This window comes from Triturus cristatus, chromosome 3_2, assembly GCF_964204655.1.
Source record: "Triturus cristatus chromosome 3_2, aTriCri1.1, whole genome shotgun sequence".
Lineage (NCBI taxonomy): Eukaryota > Metazoa > Chordata > Amphibia > Caudata > Salamandridae > Triturus > Triturus cristatus.
Window position 1 is genome coordinate 149,648,512 of NC_140584.1, and position 19,575 is coordinate 149,668,086.

A 19,575-nucleotide genomic window follows, 5' to 3' on the forward strand; every position below is an offset into this window, starting at 1 on the left:
ATTCCCAGGGTCCTGGCTTACACGAAACGTTTTCAAACAGAGTTATTTCTGATTGCTCCTCTGTGGAGGGCTCAAGCGTGGTTCCCGGTTCTTTTGGAGATGTGTTGCGCGGTGCCATTCCTTCTTCCCCAGAAGTGGAATCTTTTGTTGGATCCCCTCGGCAATCTGCATCCCCTAGTGCTATCGGGCAATCTCCTTCTGTTAGCGTGGCGAATTTCGGGGATCGCTGGTTGCTCCCAGGCCTTTCACGCGACGCTTCCAAGTTCATCAGTGAAGCCTGGTCTCCCAGTACTCACAAACGATATAGAGCCTCATGGAAACGATGGTGTGACTGGTGTATTCAGCGGGAAGTTGATCCCGCTTCAGCGGATGTGTCTCTGATTATTAATTCTCTACCCTCTCTCGCTTCCTCCGGTTTGGCTTATCGCACGGTCAACAACTTCCGTTCCGCCATCTCAGCGGCTCATGTTCATATCGATGGTAAACCTGCGGGTGAGCATCCCTTGATCTCCAAATTGCTTAAGGGCATTCGTTTGTTGAATCCTCCGTGTCCTAAATATGTCTCGCTTTGGGATGTCTCCATTGTTTTAAAATTTTTGGAGGCTTGGCCTTCTAATTCATTGCTTTCCCGTAAGCAACTCTCAGCCAAACTGACTATGCTGTTATGTCTTGTTTCTTGCAAACGAGTGTCTGATGTGCGTGCGTTGGACTTGGCAGGTCGCAGTTTTACACCTGAGGGTGTCACTTTTCTTCTTTCCAAACGCACCAAAACGGCTACTACTTCAATTACCTATCCTTCCTTTCCTCATCATCCCAACCTTTGCGTTGTTCAATGTGTCAAGGATTATGAGGCATGTACTGCCCCTTTACGTTCAGATAAACAGGTTTCAGTTACTTATTGCTTTGCAGAAACCTTTTCGTCCTGTTACCCCTGCTACTTTAGCTCGCTGGGTTAGATGGCTCTTGTCTGAGGCTGGCATTGATGTTTCCATTTTTGGTGCTCATTCGACTCGTGGGGCTATGGCCTCTAAAGCATTCTCGATGGGTGTTTTATTATTGGACATCATGAAAACCGCAGATTGGTCTTCTGACTCTGTGTTCAAAACATTTTATTACAAACCTATCGAACATATTGCTTCTGTAGTGGAGGATCAGCTTTGAACAAGCATAATCGGAGCCTCCTGTCCTGACATAGGATTAAAAATTTGCAAACATTCGTGACAAGAATTTTCAATTCCATTAAGGACAAGGAGGCGAGGATTATCCCACCCAAGGTCATTGTTTATTCTCATGTTTTGCATTCAACTGTTATACTTGCATATGATTTATGTTTGATGCAATTCATTGGTTTCTCTCTTCCCCCCCCCCCCCTTCTTGTTGACTTCACTCTCTTTATTGGATGAGTATTACGGCTGTATATTTCTTTTCAGGTTCTGACCCGAAATAGCGGTCCTTCTGTTCCACCTGCTTACTCTGTTTTGATGGTCTACTGCTTCCTGTGATCTGCGGTTGCTGAGTTCTATCTCGTCAGGGTGATCGCTGGCTGTTGCTGATGGATTCTTTTACCTGGCATTCATCGTTTTTGACTGGACTTCCTATTTCCTGTGAACTGTTCCTCACCAAAGAAAGAGGACGTACTTTCACCTACACTACCTTTTATATGTGAGACTCTATGGTTGTTCAGGTGGTACCCTGGTGTTCATGGGTACTGTAGTTTTTTCGTTATCTAACGGTTCTTCTAATTGGCTGCTGAGCATTTCTAATAAAGAAATGAGAAAGCATAATTCTCGCCTCCTTGTCCTTAATAGAATTGAAAATTCTTGTCACGAATGTTTGCAGATTTTTAATTGTTTTATGAAATAGAAGAGGATTTGAGAAGTCAAAATGTGCCCTAATTTTTCTTTCTACAGCACTAATCATAATTTCTATGGCAAAATGAACCCCTTCAATTTGTTCCTTTGTAAATTAAATATTTTAAGTGTTACCACTTTATTCCAATCAAGATGGCTTCAGGTGTGCCATCATTTTGTCATAAGTAAGACTGTCAGCGCTCTAGTTGTTTTTTAGAACACTCTAGGACATTCTGTCATTGGGCTATACTTGGGCTACATTTGGGTGATATTTGTGCTACATTTGGGCTCTTTTGTCCCTGGTGGCCATTTTGGGAGACCTATTTGTTATGAAGTTTCCTAATTTCCTCATTTACTACAGTCTCCTCAGTAGGAAATGCTTTCTGTTTTTTACTTTGATTCCATCAAGAAGGCATTCAGATGTGTCACACATTTGCCATTAATTCAGAATGTTAGCACTCTAGTTGCTTATTAGATCACCGTAGTAAAGCTACTGCTCACCAGGGACGTCTGCTGCTGGTATTGAAAGTGCATGTTTCAGTCTGCATGTCAGAATGTTTTAATGAAATAGAAGAGGATTTGAGAAGTCACTCAAAATGTGCCCTAATTTTTCTTTCTGCAGCACTAATCATACTTTCTATGGCAAAATGAACCGCCTCATTTTGTTCCTTTTTAAATTAAATGTTTTAAGTGTTACCAGTTTATTCCAATCAAGATGGCTTCAGGTATGCCATACGTTTGTCATAAGTAAGACAGTAAGCGCTCTAGTTGATCTTAAGAACACTCTGGGACGTTCTGTCATTGGGCTACATTTGGGCTACATCTGGGTGATATTTGGGCTACATTTGGGCTCTTTTGTCTCTGGTGGCCATCTTGGGAGATTTATTTGTTATGAAGTTTCCTAATTTCCTCATTTACTGCAGTCTCCTCAGTAGGAAATACTTTCAGTTTTTTACTTTTATTCCATCAAGAAGGCATTCAGATGTGTCACACATTTTCCATAAATTCTGAATGTTAGCACTCTAGTTGCTCATTTGATCACTGTAGTAAAGCTACTGCTCACCAGGCACATCTGCTGCTGGTATTGAAAGTGCATGTTTCAGTCTGCATGTCAGAATGTTTTTATGAAATAAAAGAGGATTTCAGAAGTCAAAATGTGTTTTTCTTTCTGCAGCACTAATCATAATTTATATGGCAAAATGAACCCCCTCATTTTGTTCCTTTGTAAATTAAATGTTTTAAGTGTTACCACTTTATTCCAATCAAGATGGCTTCAGGTGTGCCATACTTTTGTCATAAGTAAGACTGTTAGTGCTCTAGTTGTTCTTTAGAACACTCTGGGAAGCTGCAGTAGAACACAAAGGAATCAACTGACAGTCTCTGCCCTTGTTGGATGTACATGTTTTACTGAGAATGTCAGACTTCACTCTCACGTGGCTGAGAAAGATAATGTGAATTTACAGAAAATATGCTCTCAGTTTAGCTTATAGATCACCTTCCAAACCTCTGTGGGAAAAGCATGAGAAAATAGTTTTCTCTAAAAATGGTTCATGATATCACAGCAGAAGGCTTTTTCACATGGTAAAATCACCTTAGAACACACCACAATTCCTTAAATGAGTATGGTACCATCAACAAATGATTTATAATGTAACTAAAGTCTTAAAACCTTCTATTAACTGCAATGCTTTTTAATGAGGTGCTATCATGTATATTGGTCCCAAGATGGCTGCCAACACTTCTTGGATGAAGTGCTGACAGCCAATCAGATCTCAGGATGAGATGTGTGGTTAGGTTCCGCCCAGATATATATATGATTTTACTTTTGATTTTCTCAGGAACTACTGAACAGATTGACTCCATATATGCAAAAGGCACTTTCCTGAGCTGAGGACTACCTCTTTGCCAAATTTCAAGTAATTCTGTTCAGCCGTTCGAGCTGTACCTTGGACTAAAGGTCCCTATGGAAAATTGCATGGGGAAAACGTGTTTTGGGACCCCCCTTTTTTCTCAGCCCCCGCTTGACGAATCCCCCCGAGACTTTCAGGGTAGGAGCGGAGCGCCCCACCTATTTTGAAAATTTCGCGAGGATTCATCAACCGGCGCCAAAGTTATTCCAAATAGAATGTTGCGGATTTCCTATGGAAACACGGTCCTAACTATAACTATCTACTGGCGACCGCCAGTAGATAATATATATATATATATATATATATATTACCTACTGGCGGTCGCCAGTAGGTAGTTATAGTTAGGACCTATTTTCCATAGGAAATCCGCAACATTCTATTCCCAATAGGTCTGGCGCCGGGTGACGAATCTACGCAAAATTTTCCAAACTTTTCGCCAGCTCCGGTCCGCTCCTATCCTGAAAGTTTCGTGGTGATTCGTCAAGCGGGGGTTGAGAAAAAAGGGGGGTCCCAAAACGCGTTTTCCCCATTCAATTTTCCACAGGACCTGTTGACGCAGCTACAGCCCGAACTGCTGAACGGAATTACACCAAATTTGGCAAAGAGGTAGTCCTCAGTTCAGACTCATGCCTTTTGCATAAACAGTGTAGATCCGTTCAGTAGTTCCTGAGAAAATTAGAGTAAAAGAGATAGATATATCTATGGCCTCGGAGGATCCGCGCACCCTATGCGCACTCTCTGCGAACCGAGCGCGCACCCTCCCTATCACTCACTGAATGCTAATTGGCTGTCAAGTGTCTGTCTACATTCGAAACCAGGAACTGTTTGCAGCCATTTTGTGCCTCGGTAGAAGCGAGGCTGATTAAGTAAGGGAAATAAGTGTGAGAAAGATGTAAAGGGGGCAGGGTAGAAATACTCTGACCCTCTAGTGTTGCTTAGGAGGTTCCAGAAGGACCCCCTGGGGCCCCTTTTTTTTTTAAACAGTGAAATGCGCGCAGGGTGCGCGGATCCGGCCGAAAAAAAAAACCCGAAGCGTGAGCTTCCGTGCTTCATTAATAATTAGCCCCCGGGTGGGCCAAATCCCGGGGGCAAAATGTTTATAAATTAATAGGGGGAGGGGGGCTGCATGGCCCCCCTCCTGGAGCCCTTGAGGGCCCTGGGGACCGCCACCCCCCAGGGCCGGCTCCTACAGTGTCCTGGGGTGCCCACCCCCAGGACACTGTTGTTTGCTATGAGAGGGCGGCAGTCTCCCGCCCTCCCATAGCAAACTTCGTTAGGATTTTGAAAGAGAAAACAGGGAAACTTGCTCTCTCTTTCAAAATCCAAACGATATTTCTTTTCCACACGGGAGCTGCATGTCAGCAGCTCCCCAAGTGGAAAAGCAATGCCGGCTCCCGAAGGACACGGGGAGCCGGCTGGGACCGTGGGGGCGTTGGGGCTCCCCCCACGGTCTCCAACATTTTTTTATCAGCCCCCGGGGATAATAAAAATTAGTGATAGGGTTTTTTTTTTTTTTTACGGTAAAATGAAGAGTTGCGCATCCTAACACGTTGGGTGCACGGTTTCTCTTGTGTTGGGTGCGCGGTTCCTAACGCATTGGGTGCGCGGATCCCAAAAAAATGGGGAAAAAATAAAAAATAACGTTTTGAAAATATAGTTTAACAAATATTTTAACAAATATTTTAAAGTATTTTTAAAAATGAACATTTTTTTAAAAAAAAACAATACAAAAAATAATATTTTTTAACTTATTAAAGAATTAATTGAAAAAATAAGTTACAAAAATGGTGAAAAAAAAGTATTTTAAAAAAACATAACTGAAGGAATTGACACACTGAAATAGAAAAATTTAGAAATCCAATGAAAATCATTAAACATCATAGCTTTAGATATAAATTATAGATAGGATTTAGCATTTAAAAAACCTTTAAAATTCACTGAAAAAACCATAGGTTTCATGAACATTATAGTTAGGAATTGGCATTAAAAAACCTTAGAAATTCACTGAAAAGCCATAGGTTTCAGGGGCGTTATAGTTAGCTGAACATTTCCCTCGTACAAAACCCTAGAAATTCCTCCGTTATAGTTAGTTCAGCTTACTATAACTCGCGCCCCCGCAATGCACTGCTGATGATGTCATATAATATTACATCATTCATGACATGGTCAGTGACATCACTGATGGCATCTCAAATTACATCACTGATGACATCACTGATGACATCATCCATTGAATGTGGTTTGGTTTGTTATTTAAATATGTGTTATATATCTATCAATTTGCATTCAAGAATGAGTGGATATATAAATATAAATATCTGGATGGAGGATTTAGTAGCAGTGTGATTGACTGTTTACTTGACTAATTTATAGTGTCTCACTAAATATATCGGATAGTGACTAAACTGTGTGAATATCTGTATCACTTTGTCAGTTGTTGTGTAAACTCCTGCACTAGTTGGTTACTAGCTATGTGAAAGTCTACATTATTTATTGATTAGTTAACTGAGTATTTGTATGGGAGAGTGAATGTGTGTGTGGTTCAGTGGGGGGGGGGTGTAACTGCCCAAAGATGTGTGAATAATTGATTCAGTAGGTATATGAAGTTAAAACTACATGTTATAACAATTGTTTGGGTGAGTGAATATCATTATTGGTGTGGTGATGAGCAAATATATGTCTCAATGGTACATGTCCAATAAACTAGAAAAATAAAAGCCTGTGTATGTGCCAGTTGTTGTATATAAATAAGTATACATAAGACTCAGTGATTGTATGAGTGACTGTATGGATAACTGTATACTTGTAATAGTGTTTTTATAACACACTGAGTATGAGTTATTATCTATATGAATAGATGAAGTGGTGTTTTTATAAGTGTATAGCTAAGTAAAAGTAAGTATGATCCATTGTTTGCATAAGTGAGTAAAATGACTTCATAAGAGATTAGGATGTGTGCTGGTGTGTAATGTTGATGTAGGTGTATAAGTATATTTGGTAGTGTTCTATTGATCATTGACAGTATGTATGAGTGAATCTATAGATAAGTGATTACATGTGTGTATATATCTAGAAATCACTGAGTGGGTGTTTAGAAACTTGTATTGGTGTGTCAATGGTTTTAAATCTGGCACTCTGTATTTTACAGTGAGTGATGGAAGGTTATACTAGTGTATGATGAGGTGTATCTGATTGTCACGTGGATTATGTCATCAGTGATGTCATCAGTGATGTCATTTGAGATGTCATCAGTGATGTCACTGACCATGTCATGAATAATGTAATATGTGACATCATCAGCAGTGGATTGCGGGCGCGCGAGATGTAGTTAGTACAACTAACTATATCGGAGGAATTTCAATGGTTTGGTTCAAGTGAAATGTCCAGCTAGCTATAACACCCCTAAAACCTATTGTTTTTCAGTGATTTTCTAAGGTTTTTTAAATGCTAATTCCTAACTATATCAGGCCTTAAATCTATGGTTTTTCCAGTGAATTTCAAAGGTTTTTTAAATGCTAATTCCTAACTATATCAGGCCTAAAACCTGTTTTTTCAGTGAAGTTCAAAGGTTTTGTAAATGACGATTTTTAATGTATTAATTGTTATACTGATTATTTTGATACTGATTTGCTACATTTTGCTAACTGTTTATTTTTAGATATTGAATTTTTTTAATTACATTATACATTACAATACAAAATATACTTTCTCAGAATGAATTACTTTAGTTTAAATACTTTGCAAATAGGCAATAGACTTTTAAGTACAGTAGTTACAGTTGTTGCAATGGGCAACACAATTTCAAACACAATGCAACATTGAGCTCAATGTGAATTTCTACTCAAATGCAATTAGTTACTTTATGGATTACTTTTCTAACCAGAGGACTGGATCCTAGATTCAGTCCTTGGACATCTCCTGTAAACAGTTGAGTAAAAGCCTTTTGGTTACAGTAATGATTTTTAAGGAATATTATTGTATTTTAAAAGTTGACACTTAGAAATATTTTCACATAGAATCACCAATGTTATCCTATGGCAGAAAATTCACTTAGCAGGTCAGTAGTGTTATCGTTACTTTTTGTTACTCAGTGCTGGATCCTGGATCCAGCACTGGCCAATCTCCTGTAAACAGTTGAAAGAATGTGTTTAAGTCATACAGACGATTTTTTAGGAATATTTTTAGTTTGTGAAAATAGAAACTTTTCTGGTGAAAACCACACAATGGATTCCTATTGAAGGAAATACAAGTTACTGGTAAGTACGCTTAGAATTACTTTTCAGGGTCAGTGCTGGGCTAACAGATGCGGCCCTGGGTTCTCTCCTGATAACAGGTGAGTAAATTAGAATTCGTAGTTCGGCTGATTTTAGAGGAATAGTTGTACGTTTCAAAATTGGACACAGAAACTTTTCTGGTGAAAACCACACAATGGATTCCTATGGAAGGAAATACAAGTTACTGGTCAGTACGCTTAGAATTACTTTTCAGAGTCTGTGCTGGGCTAAAAGATGCAGCCCTGGGTTCTCTCCTGATAACAGGTGAGTAAATCGGAATTCGTAGTTCGGCTGATTTTAGAGGAATATTTGTACGTTTCAAAATTGGATACTTAGAAACTTTTCTGGTGAAAACCACACAATGGATTCCTATGGAAGGAAATACAAGTTACTGGTAAGTACGCTTAGAATTACTTTTCAGGGTCAGTGCTGGGCTAACAGATGCAGCTCTGGGTTCTCTCCTGATAACAGGTGAGTAAATTGGAATTCGTAGTTCGGCTGATTTTAGAGGAATATTTGTACAATGGTGAAGGAAGGGGGCGGGGCCTGAGGTGTTGTGTGCAAACACGCCCTGTGGCACGTTTTAAGTTGGGGAATTAATTCCTCTTCAATCCAGAGGTCCCCTGGGGGCCAACTAGCCCACCGGGTACCTCCAGTATGCGCCAGGGAGCTGCGTTGCAGAGAGGTTTTCAGAGGCCGCACCCCTTTTTACAACACTCTGCAATGCAGCTCCGTGGCGCTTACTGGAGGTACCTGGTGGGTTATGCAAACACTCACACATCTGCTCACTTCCCCATGCACTCACACATCCACTCACTTACCCATACAGCCATTCACCCAGACACTCTCTAATACAGCCACTCACACACTGACTCACTAAATCAAACACCCACTCGGACACTCACTTATCCATAGAGCCACACCCAGTCACTCACTCATAGTCATTAAGACAGCCAGTCAATCACCCATACAGTCACTACACACCCAGTTACCCATTCATAGAGCCACTCACACCGCCACTCACTCACCCATACAGCCACTGACACACCCACTAACTCACCAATTCAGACTCTCACACACAATCTCACTCACCCACACAGCTACTCACACAATCACTTATACACCCATACAGCAACTCGCAAACCCATCTACACAAGGATAGGATACGTAAAGTCACATAGCCACTCACATTATATATGTTAAAAATACTATGACTCAGTAGTTGTGCGCCTAGTATACTAATTTAATTTTGTAGTAGGTTAGTATATATGTTTAATCTCTTAAAAACACTTAAACTCAATTGATAATTTCATCAGTGATGTCATTAGTGATGTCACTGACCATGTCATGAGTAATGGAATATTTGAGGTCAGAACAGTGGACTGCGGGGGCTTAAGTTATAGTTAGCTCAGGTAACTATAACTGCTGACTTTCACTGGTTTTGAACAAGTGATTCAAGCTAGCCTGGCTGATGAGGGGTGATACCCTGAAACCAGTCCTAGGATGCCTGTTTCTGGTCCAGGAAGGACCTGGTTTGGCAGTTTGGGCTGGACTGTTCCCACGAGGAGCAGAGTCAAGACTGATTTGCATATGACTGGGCTTAAACTGGGGTGGTGTGGTGAGCAAAAGAACAATGGATTTAACCCAGATCTCTTTACTGGGGCGAATGCTTGATTTGTTCCGCATTCCGCCTACCATTTGTGTGTCTTTTGGTTTCTTCAGTCAAGACAGTGCTTTTCTCAACCAGTTGTACACATTGATACCTGGTTTGGCGATGACAGTGGAAAGGGTGGGCAGTTCTCTCCACTCTGAAGAGCTCCAAAGACTTATCCCATGCTAGGCCATTCTCTGAGATGAAAAACAACTGCGCTGCCACAAAGAGGTTGAAAAACACCTGTGTGGTAATATGTAAGTGTGTTCAAGAGTGCATATATTGAGACTGTAAAAGAGAATAGAGAGTTCTGTTCAAGGAGCACGAGTTCCACTCCTCCTTTGAGCTAAGTTGAACTGCCATCCCCTCTCTACAAATAGTAGGGCATATACTTCCACCTGCATTCACCCCCAAAGTGAGCCATGAACCTCAGTGGGTGCAATGTTCTAAGATATTTATAGCACTTCGGCCTGAGTCTCCATTCTGAAAGGTTGGTAAAGGGCTTTCAGTGAATGCCATAGCTTTGTGCAGAGGGCTACTACAGTAACATCTTGCAATGTCCATAAAACTCTTGCGCTTCTGAAGCAATGCCTTTTAATAAAAACATGTCCCTCAAGACTTGAGAAGCAGATAGCAGGTACCACGAAGCCATTACATACCAAAGAAGAAGTAAAAGCTGGACAGCATATGTACTTATTTTTTTGTTTTTTGCATGGAGTCCTCGGCTCCAGCTAAAACTTCTTTTCAATTTGAAAGACAATATTTCATTAGCATAGCAGATTTATTCATTAAACCAGAACTCTGTGACTGTTGGCTTTACATAGCTCCATAAAATCAATCATTTCATAAGTCACTTTGCTGAGAGCCCAACAGTATGTCTACCTATAAGGTATACTGATTAAGGTGCTGGTATTGTGACCTTATTAACAACCATTGACAAAGCTAATAGGTTTCGGCTCTAAAATGCCTAGCTTTTGGCTGTGCCAAGCAGTGCTGACCTCATGTGTAGAGACGCATTATATGCATGGATGACTACATTGCAATGAGTTTAGCCTTGATGCACTGTGACACATGCATGCATGTGCTAAGTGATGCAGTCATGCTCATGCACCATGAGCCATGTCTGCCATTTCGTTATTTACTGTTCTTATACGAGAGGCAGCCATCTCAGAACAGTGTACTAAAATATATGGTAAATGAGTAGGAAGTGAATATGAAGCACAAAAATTAGGGTGAGCAGTCTGGCATAACTTTCATCCGCTGGACTCCATAAAATAAATAAATATAAAAAATGCATTAATAATTAACAAGTATAGCTGAAAGGGCAACACAGGGGGAAGCACTGAGAAAATGGCAGGGAGAGCCAAATCAAAAGAAAGCATGTGGAGGGGGAGGAAAAAATTGGGAGACAGCAAGGAACATTAGGTAAAAAAATGTTTTAGGACTAAGACTAGGGCAGGCAATATCGTGGAGCATGGGAAAGGACAAGGAGATGAAAGGGGGAGCGAAAGAGAGAGCTTGTGGGTTAGCAAAAACAGCGAGAGGAAGACAGAAAGGAAACACGTACTTCCATGGAATTTTATAGAAAATGTTAAAAAATAGCCCCATGAAGTATGCAGTGGAAGGATGCAGATCACCCAATCCAAAAACTGTGAAACCAAAATGTTTCTTTGGGGACAGATGGAAAAATAGGGAGAAAATCCATCAAATAAATTACAGGCAACTCAGATAGACAACAAGGTTATCCAATCATGAGCAGGGGAATAACGGTGATGATAAGTTATGTGTTGTAAACCATAGATGTGCCTATAAACAGCTGAAGCTGGTAACTCCTTCAGTGAAGGTACCAGTTTCTCATTATGTCCATTACCTGTAATTAGTAAGGTCATTGCCAATGAGCTAATTTGTCTGCACATATAATGATGAGTAAACTCAGTTTTGTCTTCGTTTCTCACTCATTTATGTTTGTTGTAACGGAAGCATTCATTTTATTGTGCTCTTGAGAAGGTTTTTATTTTGTATTTTTCAATATTCACTGTGATGATGTAATTATACATTCATATTTTTTTCCAGAAAAACCATAGAGCAGTCATGCTTTGTCTGTTTACAAATAAGACTCAGGTCCTGAATCACAAAGGTAAACTTACAGTTTTGTGTAAGTTCAGAATTGTTTGCTATTCACAAAAGGATTTACTAGTAGTATCTTTGCAAGTGCCTAATCTCCACTCTCTGCTCGTAAAAAGACAGGACTGTCCTATCTTCTTATGAATCCCAAAGGTAAACTTACAGTTTTATGTAAGTCCAGGGATGTTTGCTATTCACAAAAGGATTAACAAGTAGTATCTTTGCAAGTGCCTAATCACTCTCTGCTCGTAAAAAGACAGGACTGTCTTATCTTCTTATGTGCGGAGACTCCGCACTCGTTAAGATACTACTCAGAAATCCCTTCGTGAATATCAAAGGATTGTAAACAAAAGTGTAAGTATACCTCTGTTAATCAGGCCCTGATGGGACACATGTTTACCCCCTTGAACCATTAGGTGGCGTGAACCATTATTTAGGGGACTCCCGCAAGTCTTACATTTAGGTCAACTGGCATTCTTAGACAGGTCAGGTCTAATTAATGTAACTGAGACATCTATGTCACTTGTAACATGTCTGTGGTCTGGTCCTGTATATATCAAATCCTGGTTCCTGTAATCGGCTTTCAAATGGACTCCACACACCATGCCATGCTACGAGAAGAACCACATGTTTGAGATGCTGCTGGTACAATACATATCTTCTCTGTGAACATTCCCACTGTTGCTTTGAGCTAGTGCCATACCATATCAAAGACCTTTAAAGACTCAGGGGCTCACGGGAAGAGAGAAAAAGGCCTTCAGATATGCTGTAGTAAAGAAAAGACATTAAATAGACAAAGGACACCAAATGTAACAAACCTCAAAGTAAGAAAGTCACTCAAATGTCTTTCAGTGAAATACTGGGAGAAGATGACGATGGGAGCGTCTTAGGGAGGGGCCTATGAGTCATGAGTTTCTACTTTACGGTGATAGACTTTTCATCCGAGGACAAATCAAGGGCTATAAGAACCATGTCCAGTCATGAAGTGTCCTCATTTCCTAATTAAAAGTCGTTTTTTTCACCTTTACTCGGCCTGAGGCCTGTTAACCCCTTCCCCGCTCATGACGGAACCGTTCCGTCATGAGCCACGGTTGCCGTGTGCTCATGACGGAACGGTTCCGTCATGCCAAGACCGTTGGCGGCCGCTCCGCCCACGCGGCGCTGTTTCCCCGCCTGTGCGGGGGGACAACGCAACTGGGCGGAGTCATGACAGAACCGTTCCGTCATGAGCACAGCTCAACCGTGGCTCATGACGGAGCGGCTCCATCATGAGCACAGCGCCACCGCGCTGCCACCCCGCATCCCCCAGCGCCGCGGCGGAATTCCCGCCGCGGCGAAGGGGTTAAAGCAAACTCTTGTGTTTTTTTAAAATTTGTTGTGGACTGAGAACTGTTGTACAGGCAGCAGCCCTTAAGTTCTCATTTTAAAATTGCATTTTCTGTACTCAATATGTAGGATGGGCCTGACTCTGGGCAGCAATAAGCTGTCTCCTAAATTTCGAGAGTGTGAATAACCAGTGGATTGTAAAATATTTGTCTATTTAAAGGTGCAGCCCTTTCTCATCATATCTGCACTTTGAGTAAACAATTCATAATGTTAGGGCCTTTGCCTAACATTTCTAATGGGGAATTTATAATGTTCCATTTTAGAGGCATTTAATATAGGCATACTCTTTATTCCAAAACTTGGTCTGAATCTTTCAGTTCTTAATTTCATCACTTAGGGCCTGATTACGATGTCAGTCGGAAGGCATCCATGTCGGATTTGGCTTTCCCGGATCGGATTCGTAGCCCTTGTTTCCGACCGAATCGTACACAGGTCTGAACGACCAAGTATGATGCAGAGATCCGAATCGTTTCCGGAACCCGATCCTGTCCGTATGACTAATTCGTAGTCGAATCGTGCCACGCAATGGAACCAGATTCCTACCGAGCATGTATGATGCATGTTTCGGACAGCCGCATCAACGCAGTCCCAACGAGACGCAACGGCTATCGGAATTGTAGTTCAGGGGGCCGTAGCAGGCCCGCCTTCACCCGTGGCCCTCCGAATCGGTCACGGGGCATGCCCATGGGTCCCCCGATCCAAGCATGGACAGGGTGTACGCTTTTTCCCACCCACCGCTTTCTGCTATGGGAGTCTGTGTACACGTCGGTGCACAGGCTCCCATAGAATTAAATGGGAGTCCGAGCGAACCGAGTCCGTAAGCATACAGATGCATCGTACTCGCTCATTCGGACTCCCAGGGTACGTTTCGCTCGGAAAGCACTCTGGATCCAAGCCGTATGGTGGGCTTTCCTAGTGAGATCGTAATTGGCTCCTTAATTGCATTGTTGTTTGATATATTAATATTCCACATATCCCTTACATATCTACGAAGTCGCCATTCAAATGTTGGTGAGAGAATATAGTCCACCAGATCAGGAAATGTTGAAACTCAGTCACAGCTCATAAATGTTCGGGCAATCTCTCTCTCTCTCTCTCTCTCTCTCTCTCTCTCTCTCTCTCTCGCTCTCTCTCTCTCTCACACACTCTCTCTCTCCCTTTGTCTCTCTTCATCCGCCTCTCTTCTTAGTATGCAAGTAGACTTCCAGCAAAATTACATTGTTGCGCCATCAACAGGTTGTTGTTTTTTTTAAAAACAAAGCCATTAAGAGTTCTTTTGCCACGAAAACTGCTCTCAATCTTTATTTATATAATGAACCCAAGTATTTAAAAAAGCGTGCCATGGTAGTAGGACTACAGACCACTGATCCTGTATAATATTTCTAACCAGGTGCTGTTCAAGGAGACACACTGATTGATTTTGGCTGCGGACCTTCCATCTACCATCTCATGTCTGCCTGTGAATCTTTCAAAAAGATCATTACCTCAGACTTCAGTGACATGAATCGCAGGGAGTTTGAGAAATGGTTGAAGAACAAACCTGGCGCATTTGACTGGAGTCCAGTAGTGAAGATGGTTTGTGAACTGGAAGGTGACAGGTATGTGTCATGAATCACTTCACTGCACAACACTTAATGAGCTGCGGAGTTTTTCTTTCTCAGCAGAGGTTTCTCCCATTTATATACCCTGTAAATGCCAGCAGCCATCTCCTTTTTGGTGTAAGAGATGAGAGTGACTTTCGAGATTCACCTAAGATTGCAGATGCTGACAGGTTTTTTTGGGAATGCATTTGAGCAGGTCACAACAGAGGGTGCTTAGAGTTGTCTGAGGAATGGGGTGAATGCTGTGCCTCCGGCAAATTTTCCTAAAACAGATGGAGGCAGGAATGTCAAGCCTCTGGATGGACTGACAGCTTTACTGGAAAAGTAGTGGCTGTGTACAACTAAGTAGTTAGGCGTTTCTATGTGAAGTGTGTCAATCAAATGTGGGTGAGGGCAGAGTGGATCTGGCAATGCGCTGAGTTTGCTATCTATCAATGGTCATTCAGTTTTACTGGAACTGATACCTCATCACTTTTCAGGTCCCTTGATTGTGCACCGTGAACGTCGGTGGTGTATTGACATTGGGTTGTTTTTTGTCAATGTATTGGTGTTGATGATGGATGTTAGTGTATGCAGTGACATGTCGAGGCTGGTGGATGGCTGTGCTGGTATGCTGATGTTTTGCGTTTGTGTGAGTGCTGGTGATGGCATATGTGTATTATGTTAGCATGCTGTGTCTGTTGGTTTGCATGTTTGTTAACGTACGTCTTAGTGTTTTTGTTTTGCTGTCTTATATCAATGGGGTCTGTCTGTGCTAGTATAGGCTAGTCTTTTTTATTGCTGTTAGTTTTTTATGTATGAAAGCTGGTATTGGTTTTGGCATGTGATGCTGTTGATGTGGATTTCGATGTTAAAGTAGTAAATAATAGAAGTAACTGACGCCTTTTTAAGGGAAGACAGTTGGACATCATTTTTAAGGGAAGACAGTTGGACATGCTTTGGAGGAGATCTAGTGCTGAAATCAAGCTGAATCCAATGAGAGAGAGGTCTACTGGGACCTCCCCTCCAAAAGACTAGCACGTGCCAGAGGTGGGGGGGTAGCACGAGGCAACTGCTAAGCCTCCCCCCCAACAGCCCTTTACAAAGTCTTATCCAGCCTGGTGGGGGCCAGAGAGAGCCGCACTCCTCTTTTCCAGAGTTGCATCTGGTAGGTGATTTGAGCAACTAAGTGGGGGGGCCATCGGCTGTTCTCTGAGCGCTGAACTGGCATGGGTAAGGTACAAATGCTATAAATTGACCTTCCTGAACATTTTGACAAAATTGGTTGACGTCTGAGCATATGACGATATAGACCAATCCTGAGAAGGCTTCTGATCTGACCCCCGTGGACCAACTCCTACCCCTCAACCCCCCAATGGCCTGACCATTTATTTGAGCCTCTCAGATTTCTATTGTTTGACTGCCGCTCCACACCAAATAGTGCTGTCCTGATTGGCTTCTACCATATGTTTTTCCACTGTGATACCTGACTTTCCTTACATATGTGCAGATTGGTCCGCTGTTACAACTGTTATAACTATTGCATTTGTCACAGTTCTTCTACTTCCAATATTTAATGCAATTGCTTTATTTCCTATGTGGTCATGTTTGATTTGATTGGATTTGCTTTGCTGTGATTTGTTTTGATTTTATTTGGAGTGGTCTGATCTGAGTTGATTTGACTCAAAATGATCTATTTGGCAGGTTACCTATTTCTTCTTCTGTTTCTCCCAAGTTATGTATGTTTACTCTGTTAATTTACTGGACTTGCTGGGATTCTGCCCAGACTGTAACCGACTGAACCTCAGTACTGCTGTACATAACTCACTGGACTCCCCATGGTGTCTAGTTTTCAGAAATGTGTGGGTTTGGTAAGTTTCCCTAGAGGGTTCCGAGCCCTGGACCAAAAACGCAGATGCCCCCTTTCAATCAAAAAAGGGCCTGATTTTGCAAAGGTGCGCCTGCGTTTTAGGTTACCGGGTTTCTCGGCCATCTGGGGAACCTAAAAAATCCACACATTTATGAAAACTAGACACCCAGGAGAGTCCAGGGATGTGTCACTTGTATGGATTCCATAAAAGTTTTCCTACCCAGAATACCCTGCAAACATCAAATTTAGATGAAAAATCACATTTTCTCACATTTCTGTGTGGGAAAGTTGTAGGATCACTGGGTGGACACAACTTTCCTACCATCCAGCGTTCCCCCATGTCTCCTGATGAAAATGGTACCTCACTTGTGTGGGTGGGCCAAGTGGTCGCAACAGGCAAAATTCCAAGCCCCGGACCAAAAACGCAGATGCCCCCTTTCATTCCAAAAAGGGCCTGATTTTGAAAGGGTGCACCTGTGTTTTAGGTATCCGGCTTTCTCGGCCATCTGGGGAACCCACACATTTCTGAAAACGAGACACCCGGGGGAGTCCAGGGAGGTATGGCTTGCATGGCACCCACAGTGCTTGCCAAATGTTCTACCACACAGCGTTGCCCTCAGTCTCCCTAGTAAAATGATACCTCACTTGTGGGGGTGTCCAATGCAGAATTGTCTAAAGATGTATTTTTCTAAAAACGTAGCACTTAGAAGTCGCTGCGCTATACCCCTAATCCCTATGTTTTTGGTCCGTCCCGGTCACAGGCACTTGCCCCACCTACACAAGTAAGGTATGTGTGATAGGACATTTGTGCCATCCACAAAGATCCGATGCAGCAACACAGGTTTTCACAAGGGTCCTGAGCATTCATGTAAGCTAGAACCCCTGCCGGAATCTTATGGGGTATTTACAGATAATCGCCAGTGAATGTTTTGAGAAGGAACACCCTGCTCACAAATAAGGCACCTTAGCATGTGCAACACATTTTTCGATCTACACACAATAGTGAGCATAGATCACACTTTTCACATACATTTCTAGGTCCTGAGGAAAGCCAGTTAACACTAAGGCCTGGCTGAAACATGTAGACCACCCACTGGATGCAGGAGTCCCCTAATACTACTCCACCTACATCCATTGCCTTGCTTTTACTACTGCAGGAGGCCCAAACATTAAAGATAATCCCTTTGGGTAATGGGACCACTGGACAGTTTTTAAACTTCACTTTCACGTCACTATCACAGCACACTCAGTAATATACCTGCTCTGCTGTAATACAGGCATTGTAGCACACCTGGGACACATTCAGTGTCACCAGGTGGGCCCGATGATGAAGCATGCCACCAACTAGGTTGGTGGGTGAGGGCTTCATAAAAAGAAAAAAGACTTTTCTTTTTATCACTAACAACATACAGTTTTGAGTCTCATATCACGCCTTGATAGACTAGTTCTCATTGATTTAATATAGTAACACAGGGGATAAGGACTAGCTCTCTAATCCTCACTCTCCCGTTGATACTTAATTCGGACTTTGTGCCGACATAGTGATCCCACACAGAAATATTTGGAAAATATGATTTTTTTAGCTAAATTTGCAGTTTGCTGGGGATTTTGGGTAGGAAAACTTTGGGGGGGGGGCACGCAAGCCATACCTACCTGGACTCCCCCGGAGTCCAGGGAGGTATGGCAAACATGCTCGCACCAAGGTAGAGCAATCACTCTCTGCATAAGGCAAACATGCTGGGGTATATTGCCTAAGTTCCCTAAAGTAATAACCAAACAAATGTCCTGTGGGTCTCATTCCCCGACACTGTTACTTTGACAGCGTGAAAACTCAATTACTATCTTGCAACATACACAATGTTATTGAGAAAGGGTATAGGACACAATATCTTGTATGATGATTGTTTTCACTTCTTCAGTTAAGATGTGAAAACAATCTTGATACAAGATATTGGGCCTCATGTAGGTAGCGAAATACCGGTCGGTAACGGCCGATTTTCGGTAAATATGCCGTTACCGACCGGTATTCAGACAAGTGAGATGTAGGAGTCCAAAAACCACTTTTCGGTAAATATGAGGCGGTAAATACCGATTCATAGTTACCGAATTCTAAAATACCGATTCATATTTACCGAATACATAATTAACGAATCGGTAAATATGAAGTGGTAAATATGAAGTGGTAAAAATTTAAAATGACATGTAGGAGCAGTCGGTAATTAAGAAATCCAGGAAAATCGGTAAATAAGAGTCGGTAATTAACACGGATTGAAAGCAGGTGGTAACCATCAACAATGCACATAAGCAATCCCAAAATGCAACAGCGTGGACAACATGGCCGCCATGTACGTCATTGCAAGGCGCCTACGTCTACAGGCAGCAGGACTGAGGGTGTGGCGACGGGAGGAACAAATCTACAGACAGCGCATCACACTATTACAGCTGACTGATGCAGAGATACATGAGAGGTACAGGCTACACCCCGAAACCATCATGGACCTGATAAGGGACCTGCACCCACTCCTGGACCAGCCAACAAGAAGGGCGCACGCCATACCACCACATGTGCAGGTGCTCTGCAGCCTACATCTACTGGCATCCGGCAGTTATCAGGTGGTGATAGCTGCGGTGGGTGGTGTATCCCAGAGTTGCCTGTCCCGTTTCTTCAGGAAGTTCCTGGATGCCATGATGCAGAGAATGCACCACTACATAAGCTTCCCAAACACACAGGCTGCACTGCAGAAAACAAAAACAGACTTTTATCACATGGCACAGTTCCCCCATGTCATCGGCTGTATTGATGGTACACACATCCCAATCTGTCCACCAGCTGATACAGAGCACATCTACAGGAACAGGAAGTCCACCCACTCCATCAATGTGCAGGTGATCTGTGATGCAGGGAACATCATCACAGATATTGTTGCAAA

General features: G+C 42.3%; 1 protein-coding gene across 1 annotated transcript in view; it reads left to right on the plus strand.

Moving 5' to 3' along the window:
- The window catches only part of LOC146856913 (indolethylamine N-methyltransferase-like), a 117,171-nt gene that overhangs the window by 47,965 nt on the left and 49,631 nt on the right, over positions 1–19,575 (plus strand). Inside the window, exon 2 of the mRNA XM_085647381.1 lies at positions 14,586–14,793. Coding sequence (XP_085503507.1) covers positions 14,586–14,793 — 208 coding nt within the window. The remainder of the gene's footprint in view (positions 1–14,585; positions 14,794–19,575) is intronic.